The following is a 24690-nucleotide window of genomic DNA, read 5'->3' on the forward strand; positions in this document are numbered from 1 at the left end:
AATCAGAGAATACCGAACAATACCAATGCTTGATCAACGTGGCTTACTGCGGTAAATGCCTAGCCACCAAAGGTTCCCTTGAAGCTCTACTTTCGAATTCGGCCGATAGTTGGCGTCTCCCTTGTCTGGATTCTCGAATCATTCTTTCCTTGATTTGTGGACGACATTTGTCCTTTACGCATCGACTTACTGAAGATTGCCTTACTGCCAAAAAAATTTCTTGCCCTATGTTTCTTAGATATCCTCCCTCATGAACCGTAATGCTACGAGAATCTTAAAATATAAAACATTTAATAGCAGATATTTCAAACTACCTACAGCTTTTCGAAACAAGTAAGAAATCTGCTAGCAAATGTAGCACAGAAAGCAAATAAAAGCCGGCTCCGGGAAGAGGAACGGGCCCGTTCCTCCGTTCACTTTAACAGAGCATCCGTTAAAAGTATTCCTAACTTTTTAACTACATGCGAACTTTTAGTTCATCCGCTATATCTACTTAAAAATTAAGTAACAACTTTTGACGCACGGAAATAGTTAATGAAAATATCATCATCGTATGCGAACGGATTACCTACACGTATCCCGTATCCTCCTTATGAAATCGACGTCTTTTTTAAATATATCTAGCCAATGCCCGTTGAATCCGTATGTGCTCACCCACAATATTCATATATTTCTTGAAACAATCGCTATGTAATCGATGACACTTCGTAAGTTTCTTTTATAACACCTTAGGCGATCAATGTTATTTCGTATGGCCCGTGTTATGACCGCCTCCTAGGCAGGCCATAATATTACGGCCTTTAGGCCATAGCTACCGCCCGACTTATGGCCTTTCGCTCAGAGTAGAATCGCTCGAAGCCATACGTATGTCTCGAGGCCGTAGTTATGGTCGATTTCGACTTATGGCCCGGCCATACGATTAGTGGAATAACCCTGCTGAGGTACCTTAGGTAAAATAAAAATAATATTTTGTGCAATTTTAGTCATTTTGTTTGCTTTAAAATTGAAAAAAGCCCTGTTTTTTGACTCCTTGGCTGAAGGTGTAATTTTGGTGGTGTAATTTCATTATCATCTCGTATAATGCAACCCAATCGGAAGAAAAGATAAATTATGCCATTATTGTCCTTATTTTACACAGGTAAAATTGTGGTAAGAGATGGCTAACCTGCGTGTGAACGGGTAAATTATTTGTAAATTTAAGTGGTAAAATTGGGGTAATTTGGTGGTAAAAAATTGGTAAAATTTCTAATTTTTTTGGTTAAACTTCCCGATGCGACATCAGAGCTATCTGTGGAGCTTAAAAAGAAACATGACTCCACCCCCTCTATCGCCGCTATTGTGAAAAAGCAGTACATAGCTGTAACCGTCAGCACCCAAAGTTTTTTTTAAATCACACATCTTTCATTTTTATAAAATATGACATATGAGCTCAACACAATGAACACAATTCAAACTGACTGAACAATAGAGAAAACCTTCAACAATTTGTACTGAAATGTTCGTTAAAATTCACTTATTATATGCCTTATTATTATTATCAGCGGGACTCAGAACTGCTCTGGGTGCCATATGGCACCTGTGGGCGTTTACAGGTTAATGCGTTATAGTTATAGGTGTTCATATACACAATAAATGAATGAAATGGCATTGATATTGAAGAATAACTGTTTATTGAATGACGAAAAGTTACTAAATATACGACTATTATATTAGGAAATAACCTGCATTCATAAGGACATAAGTACTCGATGAAAGAGAATTAATGACCAAAATAAATAACAGCTATGTTTTTAGTGGAATTGCCAATTTGATTTCTTTTAACATAGAAACAATGTTAAACTTGGAACTAATTTTCTTCCGCTGAGCATTCGGTGACAACAGCTTCCACACCTAACTCCTCAGGGCATGATTAGGAGGAAACTAATTGTAAATATCAGTAACAATTTATGCTACATTGCAGAATAAAGAATATATTTTGAACTGACTCACAAGTTACAACAACAAATTAACGGATGATGTCATCAGAAATTGAGGGTGTTTCCCTACTGATCCTAATAATATGCAGTATGTGAACTGCGCTCCATGCATATTCCGTGTGGCCCTTCAGAATCAACATCGACCACTATACTGTTTTCAGTGAATGCCTGCTCATGGCAATATTTGTGCCAAAAAAAGAATAGATAGGGTAAAAATGTTGAATTTTTGAAATCAAAACCTGGAGGAAGAACCTGTGGCTGCCTAGTGCGTTAATGTGACATTTTGGTGGATCATGCATTTTTTAATGACTGTTAAATTTAGACCTTTTTACTTAGCAAATAAAATTATGGAGATGATATTAAGTTTTTTTACAGAGCTTTCCTGCTAATTTGCATCTTTAGTGAAATTATTTTCATTCACTTCTTGTGGTCGTTCATTTAAAATTGCCATCAATTCAGATAATGAGAGTTCATCCTTGGGACCGAGAACCGAGAGCAGATGGGGGAGAACTGGACCAGTACCGAGAACCAAAAAAATTTAAGAACCAACTCCTCCTCAGTAACTAATATTAATATCCTTCTTAAAACTCCTTGAGAATACTTTTATGAATGAAAATATGATGAACCTCAAAGAAAAACCACTTGAAGAACTTTTGGCAGCACAATGAACTTCAGCATTTCCCGCTGAATGCATAGCAAAGAGAACATAATTGTAGCCTAATGGCAGTTATGACATCATGCACCCTTCTCCCAAAATGGCATGCAGAAAGTTGAGTTCGAAACTATGCCGTATCTTTGGTTCTCTATAGATAAGAAATACAGGCCAATTGATTGAAAATCAATTAAATTACTGTATAAGCGCGTGTAAGAGGCGCACCTTTTTTGCTAGAAATTGCGGCCGAAAATGAGGGTGCGTCTCTCACACAAACTTCTTATCTTCCCCCCCTCCCCTTCGCTGGTCGCAAGTCCAAGGGGAACTGAGTGGCCTTGGTTTTCAGCGTGAGTCAGTCATCTGAAACCCTGGGTCAAAAACAAGCGGCAGGCAGGGGAGTTTCTCCCTTAGGGACGTTTTTTTAAAATGCTCCTGTTTGCTTTTTTGTAAGCATCGCGCCGTAACGTCGGTACCCCAGAGGTGAACATGGAAGATCGCGCAGGGTTTTTCACTCTGGAGGGCACGCTAAATTTACTGCTATGAGTGGTCACACCGCGGCATTTATACTGAATATAGTACTTGCTAATCAAATGTAGAGAAAAGTGCAGTTTTGAAGGACAATACCTGGTCAACAGTCAACATCTGTCTTGCCGAGTAATTTCCATTACGCTAAGGGCCTGCTTTTTCAAAAATCATCTTCAGATGCTAATATGAGGATTATTGCAACTGAAAATTATATTGGTGTCAAAACCTGCGCTTTAAAAAATTCGAACGAGTGTGTTCATTGTTGGACTAAATTGTGGATAAAAGTGATCAGAAATGCTTATAAGTGAAGAGCGCAGAAGCAGAGGTGAGGGGAAGGAGCGCGCTCCCTCCGTCTTCGAAGCAACGAGGCTATGAGCGAAGGAGCAAGGGACGAACATGTCCGATCTTGCATGTGACGTCGTTGCCTTCAAAGCAAAGGGGCGACGGCGCAGCAATGTGATATACGCAGTTTGCGTTGCCTGAAGTTTCCAGTCAGTCTCGTCTTGTTTGAATGCGCTTATGCTACTCTTGTTTCTTCCGAAATTGTGCTGTTTGGACTATGTTGAATATTAGTAGCCTTGTTGTAACTATAAATCTTTGTGTCAAACAATGAGAGCTTAAAAACTTAAATTCTGTCAGTTATTCGTCGCGTTAGATCTCTTTCTTTTTGAACCTCGTGAGTGTCATACAATTGTTGAAAGCATTCGAGATATCTTCGGGCTCAGTAGATGACTCGCCTAGCATTTGGCCTCCAGAAACTGGGAGATCGATCAAGGTCAGTTGGTGAGACGGGGTAGGGATGAAACACGTATCCATCCCCTGTACTCAAGGAGGAATGAAAAGTCATTATGACATCATCTTGACGTCATTTTCAAGTCATGGCTTGGTAGTCACGGTGACCTCAAAATGGTCCCTTGAAATGACATCCCTCGTGACTCATGATGATGTCAATATGACCTTAAATGACTACCTATCATTTTGACCTCATTTTGACCTCACTTTGACTATTTGTGACCAAACCTATTTGTTCTTCTAATGACAATTCATGCTATAATTTCTGTATTTAGATTATCATTTAGGGATAAATTAAACACTTCAGATATGAAACTCAGCCTTTATTAGGATTTATTGCAACAAAAAACAGATAGATTTTACAAGAAGAAAATCCTCAGGATTTGTTTTTAATTTTCCTTTTAATGTTCCTTTTCTCCCTCTTCAAATACAAATCGAGAAAAATTATCTACATTGGCCATTACAGTTGATTCTGTAGCATTTCCTTTCCCTTCAGTTGCCTCTAGTTGCTTAAGCAATTTTGTTGATCTTTGCCTTCTTCTTAATTACTATACCCTGAGGGAAATTCTTCTATCGTGGGACTGCAAAGGAAAAAATAACATCAAGAAGCTGAAAGTTTCTAATTTTGATGATACATAAAATAGAAAAATTGATACTAACTGCAAATAGCCTTATTGATGCAGGGTTTGTTGAACATAATTTTTCCAAGCTCTCCATCCCAATTGATGCAGCGAGCAAATTCATATTTCTGGTCACATGGGCTGAAAACTCCATCAGTATGATCAACTGCAATTTGTCTACGATGTTAAACCTGTGAGAAAGGAAACCAAAATAAATTTTAAGTATAACATATGGCACAAGAACGGAAAATAGAAGGATTAATTTGATGGATGATGTAGAGCGGATAACAGTCAATTTACTCACAATGATTTGAAGAGAGATGAGGTTTTTAGGAGCTCTTCAAAGTTGTTTAAATTCTTCTCGTCATCCAGAGAAGTTTTGGCATATTAGCTGCTTCAAACATCTCATCTTCTGGAGCAATATAAAGCAAATTTTCATTTCCTTTTCCTCTCCTGTAAGGTTACAATCTCTTGTCTCGTTTGTAAAAACAAGCGTAAATAATCCGGGAAATGGCATATTACAGTGAAACAAATGCTCCATTGTTGATTTGAAATGAAGACCGATATTTATTATTGGCCATTATTCCCCTAGTAACGCACGTACGAGCTCTCACCGAAAATATTATTGAAAACGGGCAGAGGCTTAATTATTTCTTACGCAAATGCAGCAATCAGCGACGATGAGTTATTTAAAAACCGCGGCGCATTCTAGTTTAGATATGGCGCGTCACGGATTTCCTTCGAAATATTTTGGCGAAATAGTTTCGTTCCCGGGGACTTCTTTGCGGTAAAAGCGAATAATAGACCATTTTAAAGGAACAATTATCATATAACGTCATTAAATCTCGGACGAAAATCGATAAAAATATCGAGAACAAAATAAATCACGATAAATATCATCCGGTATCCATTAAAATATCACGATATATATCATCCGATACAAATATCGGGGCCCATAAAAATCGCCTACCGATAAGATACCACGATGTATCATTTCATGAAAAAAATCTCCTGCCCGATAAAAATTTGCCTTCAGATAAAATATATCACGTTATATAATTCGGTGAAAAAATACCTCCTATTTAATATCGCGATGTACCATACATTAGTAAGTTTTTAACGCACCGATTTATGGTCTAGCATAAACGAAGGCCAACCCTATACATATTCCAGCCATAAACATTTTCCCAAACTAATTTCCCGATGCCAAAACATGATAATTTATCGTGCGCAACGACGCAATCGGGTGATAAATCACGATGTTTTATCGCGGCTGCGGCTTTTATGAAACAATGAATCGCGATATTTTATTCAAGCAGCAATTTTTATTGGATGATATTTCGTGATATTTAAGCAGTGCCGATTTTTTTTATCAGATATTCTAGCGTAGTATTTTATCAAATGACGATTTTTATCAGGTCCAATATTTGTTATAGCGGATGATATATCTTTATATTTTATCGAAAGGATATTTCTACCTTATAATAGTAGTTCCGTAGTATTTTATCGGAAGACTATTTTTAACGATTCCGATATTTTTTATTGGCTCAGTTAATTTATCGCACCCGATATTTTTATTGGATGATATATCGTGATATTTTATCGGTTCCAATATTCTATCGGTCCCGATACTTTTATTGGGCCCTATTTATCCGACAATCATTTATCGATTATGTACAAAACTCAAATTAGTATTCCCGATATAATTAATTATCGCGATATTTCACGATATATATCGCCCAGGGCAAGTGGCCCAGTCACGTCTTGGGGTATCAATAGGGGAAGGGAAGGAGGGGAGGCGCCTTAAGGGGCGCCGCCTTTTAAATTTAGGCCTAAAACCTGGCTATGCCACTGAGTGACCTATTGGATGTAGCCACTGACTATAGGCAGATGGGTCCCAGGAGTTTAAACCTGGGGTGAAACTTTGTGCTCCCCAAAATTAATAATTATCTGTAGAACTAGCCCAGGGAAAGGAACTGGCCCCCCTCCTTAAGGTGTGGTATTCGCATGCGTGGTTGTGTCAGGGGTGAGCTCTACCCTCACCTTCCCAAACCAACCTTCAGGTTGGAATGCGGGGAGAGTGAGTATCGTAGAGAATATTTGACAATTTTTTTTAATAGATTCTCACTTTTAGTGAAAACTTGTACATATGAATTGAAAGTCAAAATGACGTCACTTTGACATCAGAATGACCCGCAAAAAGTCACCTTCACAGTCCTGACTGAATAGTGACTTTTTGTGGGTCATTTTGAGGTCAAAGTGATGTCATTTTGACTTTTCTTCCTCCTTGGGTTGATATTTTCCTATTTTCCTGTGGGGTCTCAGAAAGGAAAAAAAAACGGCAGAGGCATTGGCTGATGTAGGGCCGAGTGTGGCTCCGTTAACTCTACGACGTGGTTATTATCCTACGGTGCTAAGATTGCCCTGATTGTTGTCCAAGCTCTTGGGAAGGTTCATGCTATGTGCCTATTGTGTTTTGCCTTAAAATTTTCCACAGCTGCAATTCTATTGCAATACTCCTGCGAGAGCATTTAAACAAAATGGTTCGTGAATAGGACAAGCATCGTAGAGCAACGGTGTATGCGAAGGGAGGATCTGAACTTTTTCTACTCCCTCTTCTGCTGCTATTACCGCCGCAGTTATCAAAATTTCCTTTTTCAATTAGTATTGAAAGAGGAAATTTCGATAACTGTCAAAATTCCAGGCATACGTCTGCAACACCGCGTGATAGTATAAAAAAAATGCCACAAAATTTTTTTCTTCATAGCTTCGATGCTCAAAATAGGGGTGTGCCTCTTACACACGCTTGTACGGTAATGGAACAGGATTGGAGAAGGAGAGGTCCTCCCTGAAAGTGTTTGTTACTCTCCTTAGCATGGGTGTGGTTCAGTGCCATTTCCAATTTGGCATCATGCTGAGACTTCCAATGGAATAGTAAGCCTTGTGTGTCCTTGCATTACAATACGATAATCCTGGTGTTTTTGTGTCTGATTATATTTTTTATAAAGCTCCTGTAAAACATGAAAGCAGGGTGAAACTCGTGCACAAATAATGGACAACACTGGTGATCGGGAGTTTAGTGTATTTTACTCATGGCGACATGTCTTCCTTTGCAGATAAATGATGAAGACGTGTCGCAAGCGTCCCATGAGCACGTGGTGGACTTGATTCGACGGTCCCGAGACCTCGTGACCATGACGGTGGTGTCGGGTGTGGTGGGGCCCGGTGGGGTGCCTGGTGCCCTCTCGGCTGGTGCCGCTGCTGTGGCCAGTGGTGTCCCTGGTGCTGCAGGGTGCCGCTCGGGATCACAGACCCTGCCAAGCCGTCAGTATTCTACGCTGCCGAGAAAGATGACGGGAGGAGGGGGGGGAGGTGAGTTGCTTCTCCTTGTGTAACATACGCATGTAGGCTGCATCCTGCCCACACCATGCCCCACAGCGAATTCTGTCATTTGCAATAGTCGCCTGTTAGTGAAATTAGAAGAGTCATTAGACAGAGTCACGGAACATAAATTTTTCTTAAATGTTTAAATGATCATAAAGTCAACAACCTTGTGTTTTGTAATGAAAATGAGCTGTAGATATTTTTCCCCTGATATTGAATGTTATTTTTCTGAGAGTTGCCGTATAAATGAAGAGTTATACAATTGGTGAGAATATTGCTAGGTCCATAAAGATATGGTTGGCATGTATCACTTGTGTTGGGTGTGACTCACTTGTCGTTTGTTTGCTTGCAGCGCGTACCCCAGCGCCCCTGCCTCCGAGGAGGGACCCGAAGACAACGCTGAGCGTGGGACGAGCGAGGGCACGCTCCATGGTGGCTGGACTCTCCGAATATGGTGAGCCCTCCCCTCGTCTTCGTCGAACTCGCGTTGAAGGCAAACAGGGGATTTCATGCTGTAATGGTTTCAATGGATCATTTGCCATGCATTTAAGCATAATGGCACCTTCATGTAAATCTATAGGCTTGATCAGTCAGTCTGCCGGTCGGGTGCCCACTGGTGCAAATGGGCGTATTGTGCGTGAGCTCCTCCGAGAGCGCCTGCGTATGTCATGCGTTGGGGTGAACGGCCCTGGGTGAGGTGGGGGTTTTTAAGAGGGACGTTTGGATGGGGCTATGTGAGGAAGCATCGATGGATGAATTGAAGAGTGCTTGATTAATTAACACCCTATGTCCCTATTATTACGTGCTGCTTCTTGCGTAGCGTACAGATTGCCAATGGATTTCATTGGTTGGCTAAGGAAGGCCATGACGGATGGCTGGGAGAGTTGTGTGTCTTCATGTTTTTGTCTCTTTATGCTCTAACTGGCATTTTGTTTCATGTGATCACCCTCATTTGCGTATGAATAGAGGCTGGAGGTATGGTGCCAGTTACTCTTGAGCTTAAAATGAGATTACGTGGAGTAAACATATTACACTGAGGTAACAGGTACTCAGAAGAGTGGGATCAGGTCAACTGTGCACAACTTTCCTTCCCCTTCTCTGTTTGTCCCACCGGGTGGACTTGTGTGCTAAGCTACATTTTTGATTATAGTAAACTCTCGATCATACAAAGCAGGATATTATGAAGTTTTCGATAATGCATAGTGAAATTGTGGTCCCAGTGAAAAGTCTGTGGTAAATACATGGCACTATTCGATATGACAAAGGCTCTACCCGCATTCCTATTTTTTGCCATTTTCTCTTGGTTTTTACTCTGCATGGCTCTTTCGAAATGACCTTCTACTGCTGAACTGTATTCTTGAGATGCAGAGGGCCTACGACTGCGGGGAGGAAAGGAAGCTATTGTGTTTGAGACTCTATAGCGGACCCTCTTATATGTTGATGCTATTCATGCGCAACTCGGCCACCGCTCCATTTCTCCCACGTGAATACCGATGACCTTGAAGGCTTTAGCGTAGACCCTCTACCTGGAAGTCAATCGCCCGATAACCTACGACAGCAAAAATTACGTCTCAACCAGTATTGCTTAAAAAAACTCATTTCCACTAGCCCCACGCTTAATTAATGATCTAAATTAACTCATTCTGTTAAGGAGACGAGATAAATTACTTAGGTAGGCCGGCTATCTGGACCCAATGACGAGTAGTACTTTTGGCCATTGCACAGCAATGGATTTCGATTAATATATAAACAAAAAAGAAAATTTGAGGCAAGCAATAATATTAATATGCGTAAAATTATAGAAATTTCGTGTGTACTTAGCGCAAGTTCACGTTTTATCACGAGAGCGTTTAAGATTTTTGATTAGGCTACACTGCGTTGCAATGTTTCCCCGAGGAACGAATTTGCGCTATATCGAAATTGCGCTAATCGAAATTGCGCTATACGAGACATGGGTGTAGTCCATCGAGTGCTGCTCTCGAATCACATCCCATATGGAGCTATACAACCTTTAGTTTCAACTAAAAACATTTCAGCGATTACCGGTCAAATGTATTCCCATGTAAGAACCTAGTCAATACATGTGAGCCGTTGTCCAGTGGTTCCTGAGTCCGCCTTCCATACTAAGACGTAGTCTAAATGGAAATTATTTTTTTTATTTTATACCAGAGATCCCAGGAATTATTGAGAATTCTTGCTGTCAGATTTTGTCTTTTCGACCTCAGTTGTATGAGTTGTGGTGATATGTTTAGCAAGTTGGAATGTGGAGCTGATGTCTTTTATTTAGTCTTTTGTGCAATCTCCTCCCTACACCAGATCTCTTTCGGCAGTCCAAAAATACTTACTACCTTTTGGCTCTTGAGGCGTGATCTATTTCCTGAGCATGTAAAAATGCGTATTTCTTCATTGATTTCCTATCGCCATGTGAAGCGTGAATGCCATCCCGTGCTGATGTCTTCCCTTTGATGTATCAGCCCATCTACAAATGTGCCGTGTATTTCATGAGCGTGTTTTCTTTTCCAATGCAGAGGCCACGAGTCGCCATGGGCGCAAGCCGTCATCAACGGAGGAGGGGGAGGATGAGGATGACGAGGGTGAAGAGGGAGATGCAGAGGAGGAGGAGGGGGAGGTGAGCCGCAGTGCAACGCTCGGCCCCGCTGCACCCAACTCCACGTTTGCACCACTTGCGCGCCACAACAGTGGTGGTGGCGGCAAGACACCCCCCCTGCCGCAGTCACCACCCCCTGCGCCTGTGCTGCCACGCACGCCCCCTCCTGGCCTCCCCAAGACGGCTTCAATCCGCTCACGTCCCACATCGAGCCGCATCACGGCTGCTGAGTTGGAGGAGTTGTTTGCGCGGCAGGGCAGCCCAGTGGAGGGGACGGCCAGCGTTGCGCACAGGGGGCTGTGTCACACGCTGGGTGCGAGGGGCTCCCCACCGACCCCCAAGGTGTATGCAAGCGTGGCGGAGATGAAGAGGAGCAAGGATAAGGTACATGATGATGGGGATTAGCCAATGAGATGCCTTTTGATGTTGTGGAGGCATAGATGCTCAATGGAGGGTCTGCTGGTTACCACCAAGAGAGACTCGGTCGAAAAATGGTGCAGTTCAAGTTGTTAGCATTGGTGATCTCTGTTGTTCGCACCCTCACTACACTGTTGTCAATGTCTGTCACTGTTCCACCTTAGTCATTATTCCAGGAATCATCATATTCCAGTTATGGCATTAACATATGCAGTGACTTGTGTGCATAGCTAATTTGCAACCCCCAACAATATTCCCTCTTTTGGATTTGTGCTTTGTGAAGCCCATGGCTCTCAGTTAATGCCTTAAGTAACGAAATATTGTCAAATTTACTTCACATCTGAAAGGAGTGATTTCTGAAGTTAGTTGATATTTGACAATGGGAAGAAAATGGGAATGAAAAGAATGGGAAGTTTGGGGTCATGTGATTTTAATGATGTTTCGCAGTATGATAACAATAAGGAAGAGCATTTTTAAAAATTCTATCTTAAACAGTCACTGAAAACGTTAAAAAAGACCACGAAAGACGAAAAAGGGCGGTGGGAACAAAAGCAAACACTTTTTCGTGATTTATTAAAAAGTTTGAAACTACGAAACTCGATATTACGAAGTGTCTATTTTCCAGTCCGGCTGACTTCGTATAATTTAGAGTTTAGTGTAGCTCTATGTCACTTCCACTCCATCTTAGTTGTAGCTGAGCACTGATCAATTAAGTACTAGGCAACTTCATTAGCCTTGGAAAAATGTTGACGTAAGAAAGTTTCATGTATAAAATTGGTTTCAATTAGTAAAAAAGGTGACATAAATTATTTTCATGGGAAATCAGTGGTGACATCGGCGTGTTTACTGATATCAGGGTCTGCTACATACTACATGAGAGAGGAATTTCAGTTTGGTGACCACATGTCATTCCACCACTTCATCATCCAACACTCTCTGATCACAAATGACACCACGGTCCCCCCAGAGTGTTACATGTCTTTCTTGTCCCATACATACTGCTAAGAAATCAATGTTCCAATGGATATTCCCTGAACTAGAAGGGATTCATCTCTGTGATTCATTCAGGGAAAAAAGATGAGTGTTACCTATGAATTCTACTTAAAGTTATAACCCTTGTGCTGCTATGCATCATTTCCAATGTACATAAAAAAAGTAAGTTTCCATCTTCATTTCCTTCAAATAATTCAGCTCTTTTAGACCTTGGGGTCATTCCATGTCAGTTCACCCTGGCATGGCACCGACCGACTCGGATTTTTATGAAATTTTTGTCACTAGCTACTATCACCTATCTAATGACCCATGTAAAATATTTCCTCTCTCACTCTCATAGTTTGCAAGATATGAGGAGTCAAAGTTTGAGGTGTTTGCTCAGAAGTGGCGCTAGTGGGAGTCAAATTCCAGAGTGCAGGGCACAGGGTAAAAATTCATAACTCAGAAACCACATAATATATTTGAATGAAATTTTGACCCCTTGTCTATCCAAGTACATAGCTTCCATAGTAATGTCTTTTATTCCCCTTGCATTGTTATGTTGGCCAAAATGATGTCAACAGTTGTTAATTAACCGATTTTTTTAGCTCAAAAACATTACTTCATATTTTCAGAATTATCACCTAAAGGCAGAGCAGTTAACTCATCCAATTTTTTTTTAAATTGAAGGTTAATATGTGCTCCAATATACTGTGAAATAAAAATGGTGGTGTTTTGACTGCCACTATGAGTATTTCAGGTTTTTAAGTATACCGGGACTAGCCACGGTGATAACTTTTACGGGAGTTTCCACAGGGAAGAATGACGCCTCGGTAGCTTAACTGGCTAAAGCACTCGGCCGGAAATCGAGGGATCCGGGTTCGAATCCCGGTCAAGGCGAATGATTTTTTCTCTGTGGATTTTTCGCACAATTTCAGGTTTTACTTTTTTTTCTGCCCCTGTGAGAGGGATTTTGGACACGTACTGTAAGATAATAAGTATAAGTGTATCCATACCTTCATGAGGATATATTTGAAATATTGGTCAGTAAATCTAAGACCAAACATGTAGTCTAGTGAATGTGGCTCTTGTTCACACAATTTTTTTTAATAGCAATACTTGGCTTGTGGCAGCTGAGGGTAAAAAAATCCAAATGGCTCAGAAATGTGAAATGATGCTTTTTTCCTGGAATTTACCCATTTTTCAAGTGTTTAGTTTATGGAAAAATTGATATCAAAATACATTAGACCCTTACTGTGCATTAGAGGATAAATGGAAATACTAATTTAAATAAAATTATTTAAATAATATACTTCAATGTGTTTAAGGCATCTCCCGAACATCTCTGGAGGCTCTCTCGGGCAAACTAAACGCTTTACAGTACCACCAATTCCATCACATGGGGATTTTCGATATGGGTGCATAAATTTCACTTTCACATCATGTTCTTCCTCGTGTTTAGAAATCACTCATCCAAAAAACCAGTGGTCATCATAAGCACATGCAATGTACAAGTTTGTTAAGATCTGTGAAAAAGTGATTAAATGAGTCCCGCTGAACTGGAGTTGTACGAAGTTAGCCTCACTTTCACAGAAGAAGTATGGTCTTCCAAACCCTTAGTGATGGAAGAACTGGCAGAGCGAACGGTATTACTTATAGATATGCAGCAGGTTGTCACCAATATCCACATTCCTTGATGGCAACTGGAGTATTAAATTTCTATTTCACTGGGAGAGATAATGCTGACATTATGTGCCACATTGTTTTCTCCCCTGCCTCACATATGATTGTATTACATGACAAACTTGAGAAGGTAATATAATCCCACCTATTCAGCCTCACTTTTCAGTGTTATTCCATCTCCCCAAGGAATAAGAGAATTAAGTGCAACCTCTAGGAAGAATAAAGTGTTACAATGTATCACAGTGAGGGCATGATAAATCAAAATAGATTCTAGGGTACCACTTTTAGTCTTCTGCCAAGTCTTCTTGTGTAAAGATGCTCCATGGGTGCCCAAGTTTATTCTGTGTGTACGATCAGTGTATTTTTACCTGTACATTAATTGTGTGTGCTATGAGTTAGGCGAAGCTGCTCATTGTGAACTTTGACATTAAAAAAGGTTAGTGTCTCCACTATGCTTCAAAATGAGCAAATTGTTGAACTGTGCAGCATTGGAAAAGTAACTGCATCTGATTGCCTCAAAAAAAGCTACACACCAGTGGTGCAACTGAACAAAATTGAGATCATGAGTATGCTTGAAAAACAGCTGTTATCTCTCAGAAGTGGTGTACCTGGGGAAGTCCTATCCAATGTCTGCGAACATCACAGAATATACTATTTGAAAAAGTATGAAACCTACCAAATATATTGTCTTGATCCTTTTAAGAGCCACAAGAAGAAAATATCAAAATCACTGAGAAATTTAAGTCTTGAATTTGCAGAAAAGGCCTGTAAAATCCCAACTCTTCGGAAATTAGTGCCAGGAATGAAAGTATGCCAGCCATGTAGGGAGGAAGTACAGAAACACTCCAGGTTATGAAATGAGCTTTCTGATGTTGAAGCAGTAGATAGTGACAGCAATGATAGTATTTTGAATTTTGAAACAACAGTATCCCAAGAAAAATCAACTGAGCTACTTAACAGAACCCTGCAAGATATAGAGGAGTCACCTTTAAAATTTCATGGCATATCATCTCACAGAAGGTCAACCTATGCTAAAAGGAAAGTAGAGTCAGCATGCAGTAATTTTAAAAGGAAAGTTAAAAGACTTCTTGATAAAGAATTATCTCCAGAAAAGGATGACCCAAAACTGCCAAAAGAACTACTTCAGAAAGTTCATGATATAGATGTGCTCATAGACTTAACCCGTCAACGCCCACGGGTGCCATAGGGCACCCAGTGCAGTGCTGAGCCAATGCTCCGGCAATGTATTTAATATGTGAATTTTAGCATACCTTTCAGTGCACATACTTAGTAGAAGGTTTCCTCCATTATTCAGTCAGTTTGAATTGTGTTCTTTGTGTGAAGTTCATATGTATCATATTTTTTAAAAGTGAAATATGTGTGAATTTAAAAAAAACTTTGGACGCTGACGGGTTAATCAGACAAAAAGTTGACACATCAAGCACCCATCAAGGAAAGGTACATCTGTTATCATTGGTACCAACTTTATGGAGCAGGAAGAAAGTAATGGAAGAGTTTCATGTGAGTGAGTACACTGCCCGCCAAGCAAGAGAACTTTTCAGAGACAATGGAAAATTAGCTGCACCTGAATTGAGAAAAGGGAAGGCAAAAATAAAACATTACAATTAGTTAGGACTTTCTATGAAAGTGATGAGTACTCAAGAATGATGCCTGGAAAGAAAGATTCCATAAGTATCTCCAAAAATGTACATGTTCAGAAGAGATTATTACTTGCTAACTTGAAGGAATTGTATTCCACTTTTAAATTTGACTTCCCCAGAATTAAAATTGGCTTTTCTAAATTCTGCAACCTAGGTCCAAAATGGTTTGTGGTAGCAGGATGTCCTGGAACGCATTCAGTGTGTTTTTGCACAATTCATTAAAATGTCAACCTACTGCTTAGTGCCTGTAATATAGAGGAAACAAGCCAGGACCTAATTGGTTATTTCGTGTGCTCTAGAAATAATAGGGACTGTATACTGCGACATTGCTCTCAGTGTCCTTCACGTGAAAAATTGAAAAGCTTACTGCTGAAAAAGTTTGTAGAATGTGACCCCAGAGATGAAGTTTCATACAGTCAGTGGGTTTCCAGTGACAGATATCAACTGGTGAACTTCACGGTGACATTTGATGAGTACCTATCAATTTAAATTCAAAGAGTGGAAAAACTGGTGCCCCATTCATTTATTACGAAGGTACAGGCAAACTACCTTAAGAAAATGAAAGAAAATCTTGGACCCCATGAAGCAGCTGTTCTCTTTGACTTCAGTGAGAACTACTCATATGTTATCAAAGATGAGGCACAAGGGAATCACTGGACAAGTGATAGTTGTACGGTACACCCTGTTGTGATTTATACTCTAGATCACCTGACTAAACAGCTTATTATTTCCAGTTTATGCATCTTGTCAGATGATTTGGAGCATGACATAGCTTTTGTTTATGAAACCCAAAGAATAATATTTTGCTTTGTTAAGGAAAATTTTACTTTAGTCAAAAAATTGAGTTACTTTAGTGATGGTTGTGCAGGACGGTACAAGAACTGCAAAATATTTCTCAATCTTTGCAAGCATTACCAGGATTTCTCCTTAATGGCATCATGGACATTCTTTGCTACAAGCCATGGAATATCCCCATGTGATGGAATTGGTGGTATTGTAAAGCATTTAGTTGCCCGAGAGAGCCTCCAGAGATGCCTTAAACACATTGAAGTGTATTATTTAAATAATTTTATTTAAATTAGTATTTCCATTTATCCTCTGATGCACAGTAAGAGTCTAATGTATTTTGATATCAATTTTTCCATAAACTAAACACTTGAAAAATGGGTAAATTCCAGGAAAAAAGCATCATTTCACATTTCTGAGCCATTTGGATTTTTTTACCCTCAGCTGCCACAAGCCAAGTATTGCTATTAAAAAAAATTGTGAAAACAAGAGCCACATTCACTAGACTACATGTTTGGTCTTAGATTTACTGACCAATATTTCAAATATATCCTCATGAAGGTATGGATACACTTATACTTATTATCTTACAGTACGTGTCCAAAATCCCTCTCACAGGGGCAGAAAAAAAAGTAAAACCTGAAATACTCATAGTGGCAGTCAAAACACCACCATTTTTATTTCACAGTATATTGGAGCACATATTAACCTTCAATTTAAAAAAAAATTGGATGTGTTAACTGCTCTGCCTTTAGGTGATAATTCTGAAAATATGAAGTAATGTTTTTGAGCTAAAAAAATCGGTTAATTAACAACTGTTGACATCATTTTGGCCAACATAACAATGCAAGGGGAATAAAAGACATTACTATGGAAGCTATGTACTTGGATAGACAAGGGGTCAAAATTTCATTCAAATATATTATGTGGTTTCTGAGTTATGAATTTTTACCCTGTGCCCTGCACTCTGGAATTTGACTCCCACTAGCGCCACTTCTGAGCAAACACCTCAAACTTTGACTCCTCATATCTTGCAAACTATGAGAGTGAGAGAGGAAATATTTTACATGGGTCATTAGATAGGTGATAGTAGCTAGTGACAAAAATTTCATAAAAATCCGAGTCGGTGGGTGTCATTTTGAAAATATCTGGGTGATTTGACGTGGAATGACCCCTTGGGCTCTTGCAGTGCCCTTCAAGATTTATTACTCTATTGGGAGCCCTCAACCAAAGTTGTGTTTTATTTTGCAAACATCTGTTGTTTGCCCAGAAATTCTAGAATTCTATGGCAAGAGAAGTGTAACAAAGCTTTGAGATAAGTAGCATAGTGAATGCTATAGGTCTCGTAGTGAGCGCATCAAATGTAACAATGTCTTTGGTACTGCTGGGCCCATGAATTAGGTTCCGAATTTTCAAGCAAGGCACACCAACTCCCATTTTTTTTGCTGTCCATATACGTGGCAGTGACAGAACACGTATCCGGCAAGAGGGAAAAATAATAGGCTTAATTGAAGCAGGAATAACAGCTGCACAAATATCAGGAAAAAAGGTTCTCTAATAGAAGTAAATAGTGTGTACTAACAGTAGAACATGGTTTTGGTAAATTGGAGGAAGAAGACTACTATTGGAGCATTGAAATTATGTGTCATTAAGTTTCTATATAATTAAATAACACAAAGGGACACTGGCAAACTAATTGCATAAATACTTTTTGTGCCCAATTTAGTGTTTTTTAAATGAATTTTTACTTTGTAACTACATTTGAAGAGTATATATCACTGTAGTAACTAAAAAAGTAAGAGGGAGATAGTGGGGAAAAGGAAGGCACAAGTGTTAAATAGAACATCAGTTTGAATGCACTCCCATATTGCATATTGGTGGCTAGGGCAATTTACACTTTGGACAGATGGGCTGGCAATTTTCCTTGGTGACCTTGGTTGCAGAAAAGAGACCAGGTTTGAATTTCTCTCGTCTTTGTCTTAAGAGTGAGATATACTGTCAGCAAGGAAACCATTTTTCCAGCAAAGTGGCACAAATTTTGTATTGATACATACATCCCTCATGCCTTTGTATATTGGTCATTCTTTATTTTGGCGGCTGCTAGCAGAGCCCATGGGGATAAAGGAAGTCTCCTCATTCTCTTGATGAACAATGCTGAGATCACATTGTGGGGTCTCATTTGGGGCTTGCATTGTCCTCTTCCCACTGACTTCACTTGTTTCCTTGTGATTCAGGGAGGCCGTTACCGTGCTGGCAGTGAGGTGTTGCGTATGCTCCACAAGGCATTCCACAGCACCCCAGATCTTGTAGCCTCGAAGGCGCAGGCAGCAGGCTCAGCAAGCGTGGGCCCCAAGAGCCGCAGCCAGGATGACATCCCCCCACGTCCCGGCATGCCAGTCCGCCTCTACCACCACTCGTGGCGCAGCCTGGAGCGGCTTGCACCACCTGGGGTGCACGCAACGCGCTCCCTGCCACGCCGCGCCACACCCGGTCTTCCTCCTCCGCCCCCAACCCATCCGCCTCCCCCTCCCCCTGCTGCCGAGGCAACGCCACCATCCCGAGGCGAGGACGTCAACTACGCCAACCCAGAGGCTGACCCCGCACCCGACACCATCATGTCCAGCTTCCGACCAGCCGAGGGTGCCAAGCTGTATGCATCGCCCGAGGACGTGAAGACGGTCGCCTATCGTGTGCCATCAGCTGCCCCCAAAGATGCACCCATCGGAGCGACAACGACACTCAGGAGGCGGGGAGGGGGTGGCGTTGCTAAGGCGCGATCCCAGAGCCTCCCCCCACCCACATCTGCGGCACCCGTGCCGGTGAGGGCTGCAGTGCCGACAATGGTGCCGGTGGTGGGTGACCCAGATCAGTCGGCGTGCACTTCGTTCCGGCCAGAGTCAGGCGCAGCGACGCCAGTGGAGGAGAGCGAAGTGCAGCGGGGCGCCAATCCCTATGCGCAGCCTTACCAGCACCACCAACAAGCCGAGGAGGAGGATGGGGGCAGCGGCAGCCGGGTGCCTGCAGCGGCATCTGAATGGAGCGGGGGTGCAGAGTCGGAGGGGAGGAGCGACAGTCGGTACGTGCCGACGGGGAGTGACGGCAGCGGACCTCCGATACCAGAGCCCGACTACAGTCTGAGCGAGAGTGAAGGGGATGAGGGGGGGGAGGAGGCGAAGACGACGGCAGCGGCAGCAGTCGACATGAGGAGGGAGTCCCCCCCATTGGCCGTCGTGAATGGCGGTGCTGTGGCACCAGACAACTGCACTCCACTCAAGGATCTGCTGGTGGCGAAAGTGGCGGAGAGGCAGGGGCGCATTCAAGAGGCGAGCAGTGCTGAGCAGCACTCCCCCAAGGCAAGCACCGCCTCGGGCTCTCTGTCACACAGCTTCAGCGTCGAGGAGATCCAAAAGGTTTGTCGTGCTTTGGATGTTGTGTGTCCCCTCTTTTGCAACTGACGTCTGTTATAGTCTGGGAATCAGATCATCACCAATGGGAAGCTCCGTTTCATGAGAGAGACCCTTTGGCAGTGGCGCAGCGAGGAGGGTTTTGGGGGTTAAAACCCCCCCAGAGTTCAGAAATTTTTTAAGTTAAACCCATTTTACTTAATTGGATTAATATTACTTTTTGAATTTTGTAAGGATTTAAAATATCCCTCAGAAAGTCGTAAAACTCACTATTTACCCTAATTTTTTTCTGGGAGGGCCCCTGCACCTCCAGCTTGCCCTGGCGGGTATGCCATATCCCCAGACACTAACGTATTAGTTGCACCTGAAACCCCTTCCAGCCTTAATTCTTAGCTGCACCTCTGCCCTTTGGGGTTGGCAGAGTGAGATGGGAAGCTCCAAAGAAATTTTATCTTTTAATATAACCTACTCTTTTTCATATTTTTTATAAAAAATCTATTTTCTTAAGAAACAATATCTGTCATTAGTGTTTTAACTCAAGCTGTGTGGCGAAAAATAAATTTGTTTCTGCTCCCTGTTGAAAACAAATGATGCATGAACGATTATGGGCAAAGTTAATGGGAATGTGTATGTAAGTAAACAAGGCCAAGAACCTTGTTATGTTACAGCTTTTCTGAATTCTACATCAAAAATTATATTCTCAGTGAAATGGAGCACATTTTGCAAAGTATTTCTAAAATTCTTTTAAGATACAACTTTAATGTTCTTCAATATCATCATCACTTGGATTGGAAAGCTAGAATTGTCGTCAGACATCCTTTTGCCAAATTTACATGAATGCTTCACTACACTAATCACTTTGTGCTCTTTCAATATATGTTTAAAACATGATAATAATTACTGTCATCAATAAAAGCTCAATTTCTGTGTCATGCGGCCCCAATCTTCAGACCCAGTCTTTGTCGAGGGACAGAATATATGTGCACACTGAAGTACAACCTACACAATTAACTTAGGGTAATGCGTAATGTTTAGATAGGAAGTACACAGTTATCATCTTCAAATAATGGCTATCATCTGAGGCTTACCCAGTGAGAAAGGGATCATCGAATCTACGTCGAATCTTCGTCGATTTGACGACTATAGATCGATATGTGGTCGATGTCGATTTTATTTGTTCAATCGACGATTTTTCGACATGTTATTCTCATTGGTCAGCGGGGTCAGCGTGTTGATTGGCTGAGGGGGGACAAAGTGATGTTGTGACAAAGTGTGGTGAGACTAACGGTGAGACTATTAAAATATATGTGACACAAATAATAAAGCTAAAATTAAATAATTATTTTATTAATTCATACACGTTACTCTTAATCTCGGAGAACAATCTTTGATTCCTTTTCATTCTGTAACTTTACCGGAAGTGCATGACGTTGAAGCTTGAAGGCAGTCTCCAACAGTCTCTACCGGTCTCTACTAATTTTTGGACACTGTCGATCTGATAAGCCGGTTGAACTGTGGGAAACCTGTGTCGGTTGCTGTCGGTGTTTCGTTTCGTATCATTTCGATACCTTTAGCCTTGCATCATAGATATCAACATCTCATATTTTTTCTCAAGGGTTTCTGATTATTATTGAAGATAAATACGAAGGACTTGAGATTAAAATTCACCATAATACATTTGAAACAGTCTAATTATTTCAGCCTTCATTTGTTTAGACAATGCGTGCTCGAGTGAAATCCGTTGTTGGGGCAGCAATGGATGCTCTTTATTTTCGGAAAAGATGCATATTTCCGTAATTATTATTAGGAATCGCAGGTAAGCAGACGGTATCACGTCGACATAGAAAACACGTCGATGACGTCGACGTCGAAAACACGTCGGTTTTCGGACCATATAGACATCGATCGATGTGTTGCCATCGACGTTTTATCGATGACTACTTCGACGTCGAATGGACGGCGATTCGATAACTCATTTCTCACTGGGCTTAAGCGGCTCTTTCAAATTATCGATTCTGATGAGTGGTTATTTTCTGTAGGAGTTACTGTTAGTCATCCTCTATAAAATCATATATATTGAGAATGACAAATTTAGTGAAATTTTCCAAAAGATGATGAGCCACTTAGCCCTTGTTTTTTTATTGAGGTAAATTACCTCTACGAAGAATGGTTTCCATTTCTTTAAATAAGGTTTGTGTGCTTTGTCACGTTGGTATCATAATGAGGTCAATTAGGCATAAAAAGTATGATGGATTTTGTACATTCAAAATATGTAATATGATTTCTATAGTAACCATTGAAGATGCAGTGACACCAATTCCTTAGGAAGTGAGTGAATTAACCTTTTGTTGGGTGCAATGGATCTGAAAGGCACAGCACGAGTATTTATTTCACTTCTCCTCACCACTAAGCGCCGTAGACCATTGAGGCTTAAGGTAGCTTTTTGTTTTGACCCACTCTATGCAGCCTTTTACTTTTTGCATTTATGCCGTCAGATCAGTGGCGGATTATTATTCAGCATGACTAAGCAGAGTAAAAGCATTATTAGATAAATAAGATGGCAAAATGAAAAAGAAAAACTGATCTTATAGAATTCACATGCCAAAATACATTACATACAATAATACTTATAGTAAGGATAGAATTCTGTCCCTGTGGTGCAGACCTTAATCGGTAGAATACTATAATAAATAAAAAGGGGTGTTATGGAGGGCCAGAGCATAGAGCCAACTGGCCAAAATTGCATTTTTTTAATCGCATTTTTCGCGATGTTCCACCACCTAAAAGTTATATTTTCAATTCGCCAGCCGAAAGGTATTAAAAAACACCACCAGAAAAGGTTTTTTCTTTTTGGCATTCTCAAGCATATTTTATGAAAACATGCATTAGAAATTTTCAAATCAAAGCCATATCTTCTTGTCCCGCTCAAAGTTCTTGAAAACAATTGGAAATCTGCTCCATTAAATAAGGTTTCAAATGCCGCAAACCCCATTTAAAAATATGCATTCTTGACTGAGATAGGTACATATTTAAACAAAGAGTGAAAATCGTATTTTGGATCGGGCTGGAAATGTGGGCAGGTTTGTCCTATTTGATCCCTAATTGCATACCGCAAGTACGGGAAAAATCCCGGAGGGGGGACTTTTCACCTTCTTATCCGGCTATGCCCTTTTTTCGGTTCTCCGTTCCGGTCTGGTTCTCCCCCATCGGTTCTCGGTTCTCGATACTTGGTTCCAAGTATGAACTCTCATTATCTTAATTAATGGCAAATTTAAATGAACAACTGGAAGAAGTGAATAAAATAATTTCATTAAAGATGTAAATTAACAGGAAAGCTCTGTAGAAAAAACTTAACTTAAATCGTCTCCATTATTTTATTTGCCAAGTAAAAAAGTTTAAATACCACGTTGTTAAAGAATGCATGATCGACCATTATTACATCAGACAGCCACTTTCTTTACTTTCCCCAGGTTTTGGATTGAAAAATTCAACATTTTTACCCTATTTATCCTTTTTTTGGTAGAAACATTTCCTGCAGTACTGAGCAGGCGTTCACTGAAAACAGTAATGGTTGATGTTGATTTTGAAGGCCCACATGAAATATGCTTGGATCATACAGTTTACGTACTGCATAGACGGTTAGCATAGCATCAGAATCAATAGTGAAACTCCTCCAACTTCTTATGATATCATCCATTAATTTATTGTAACTTGTGAGTCAGTTCAAAATATATTCTGCATTTTGCAATGTAGCTGAAGACATTCCACGCTGACAGTTTTTTTTAGAAAAAATGCCCTGCGGCTGACTTTTTGGTAAAATTTTTTTATTATTATTTTAATGACGAGATCGAATGATTTCTACATGTGGTACATGTGTTCACATTTTTTTTCCAAAAATTAACCCTTCATTTGTTAAAAATTTGAAATAAAATTTTTCTAAGTATCCTGTCAAACTTTTGATACCTTCCCGCAACACACCTATTTGTTACCGATATTTCTTTGCTCTTCGTCAGTACTGCAGCAAAAACCCATTCAGACTTTATCAATTTTGAAAAAACTAAAGAAAATAGTAATGCAGCTAATATTATTTTTTAAATCTGGAAATGATACAGTGAAATACGATTTTAAATATTTTATTGCACTAAAGTAAATATTGCGACCATTACCAATATTTCCTGCATAAGTGTTGTTCCCTATGATGGAAAATGCAACTGAGCGGTATGATATCCTCTGGAAAAGATTTTTTAATGATATACATTGGTTTATAAATAAAAAAAGGAAAATGTGTATAAACAAAGAATTATTGTAATGGAACATTGTTTTACAAATCAGAAATTGACTAGCATGCGAAGAATAATTTTTCATTTACTAATTACTATGCATCATATAATATCATTTTTAAAAGAAACATTAAAATAGAAAATATAAAAGTTATGCATTAAAAAAAAAAAACAATTTTTCCCCCTGGGTGAATAATTCTCTGCATCACAAATTCTTGTGATACTGCTGGAAACACTCAAGACACAAATGAGGCTCAGCTAGGCAGGTGGGGCTATAATATGATGTGTCCTGGCGGACATTCTGAAGCACTGCCTACATCTCTTCTGTTTTCGTCTTTTCTGTCTTGCGTGTTTTTCTTATAATCGGGGAAATGTCCAGATAAGCCCTTGGTTTTGGATGAAGCGAGCTAGGATGATGGTCTCCTCAAAGGAGTCGAAGGTCGAGGAAGCACAGATATTGCCATAAGAGATTCTATAATTTGAATTCGAAAGTTGACAAGAGGAATTTTCCAAAAATTTTCTGGGAATAAAAAATAATGGCTCAGTAACAGTAAGTTCAGTAGGTGGATTCCCAATTTTTAGTACCATTTGGTGGATTTCCTTTCAGTGGGAAAGTAAGACATCATTTGATCCTAATGATCGATGCCACAATTGTCATTGCTGTATTCAACCACCGCCTGAGGCTTTCTTGGCGTGCACCCTCGTCTTTTTGTGGATTCAATCATTTTTTTGCACTGAATTCAGTGCTGATCATCCGCACTTCCCTCTTATCATTCCACCTTTGGATACAGATTTCATTCTCAGAAAAGGCCTCCACCACCTCACCTTTCTTTAATTCCTCGCAGAGCATAACAGGAGGAATACTTTTCTTGTCTCTCCTCAGTGTCCCCGTCACGTTAGTTTTTCCATTTCAATGGAATCTAGAACTGG

The 24690-nt window shown here is 40.4% G+C and overlaps 1 protein-coding gene and 1 long non-coding RNA gene across 4 annotated transcripts in view; one reads left to right on the forward strand and one right to left on the reverse strand.

Moving 5' to 3' along the window:
* The window catches only part of LOC124162918 (SH3 and multiple ankyrin repeat domains protein 1), a 212181-nt gene that overhangs the window by 181703 nt on the left and 5788 nt on the right, over positions 1 to 24690 (forward strand). For all 3 annotated transcript variants that reach the window (XM_046539656.1, XM_046539657.1, XM_046539654.1), the window contains exons 11-14: positions 7682 to 7937; positions 8302 to 8403; positions 10478 to 10941; positions 18311 to 19486. In XM_046539656.1, coding sequence (XP_046395612.1) covers positions 7682 to 7937; positions 8302 to 8403; positions 10478 to 10941; positions 18311 to 19486 — 1998 coding nt within the window. The remainder of the gene's footprint in view (positions 1 to 7681; positions 7938 to 8301; positions 8404 to 10477; positions 10942 to 18310; positions 19487 to 24690) is intronic.
* LOC124162919 lies at positions 4328 to 5059 on the reverse strand. Its single transcript, XR_006865708.1, has 3 exons — positions 4870 to 5059; positions 4606 to 4756; positions 4328 to 4526 (listed from the first exon to the last, which is right to left on the reverse strand). It is a non-coding gene; the product is annotated as an uncharacterized LOC124162919 (long non-coding RNA).

The sequence above is a fragment of the Ischnura elegans genome, chromosome 7 (genome assembly GCF_921293095.1).
Source record: "Ischnura elegans chromosome 7, ioIscEleg1.1, whole genome shotgun sequence".
NCBI lineage: Eukaryota > Metazoa > Arthropoda > Insecta > Odonata > Coenagrionidae > Ischnura > Ischnura elegans.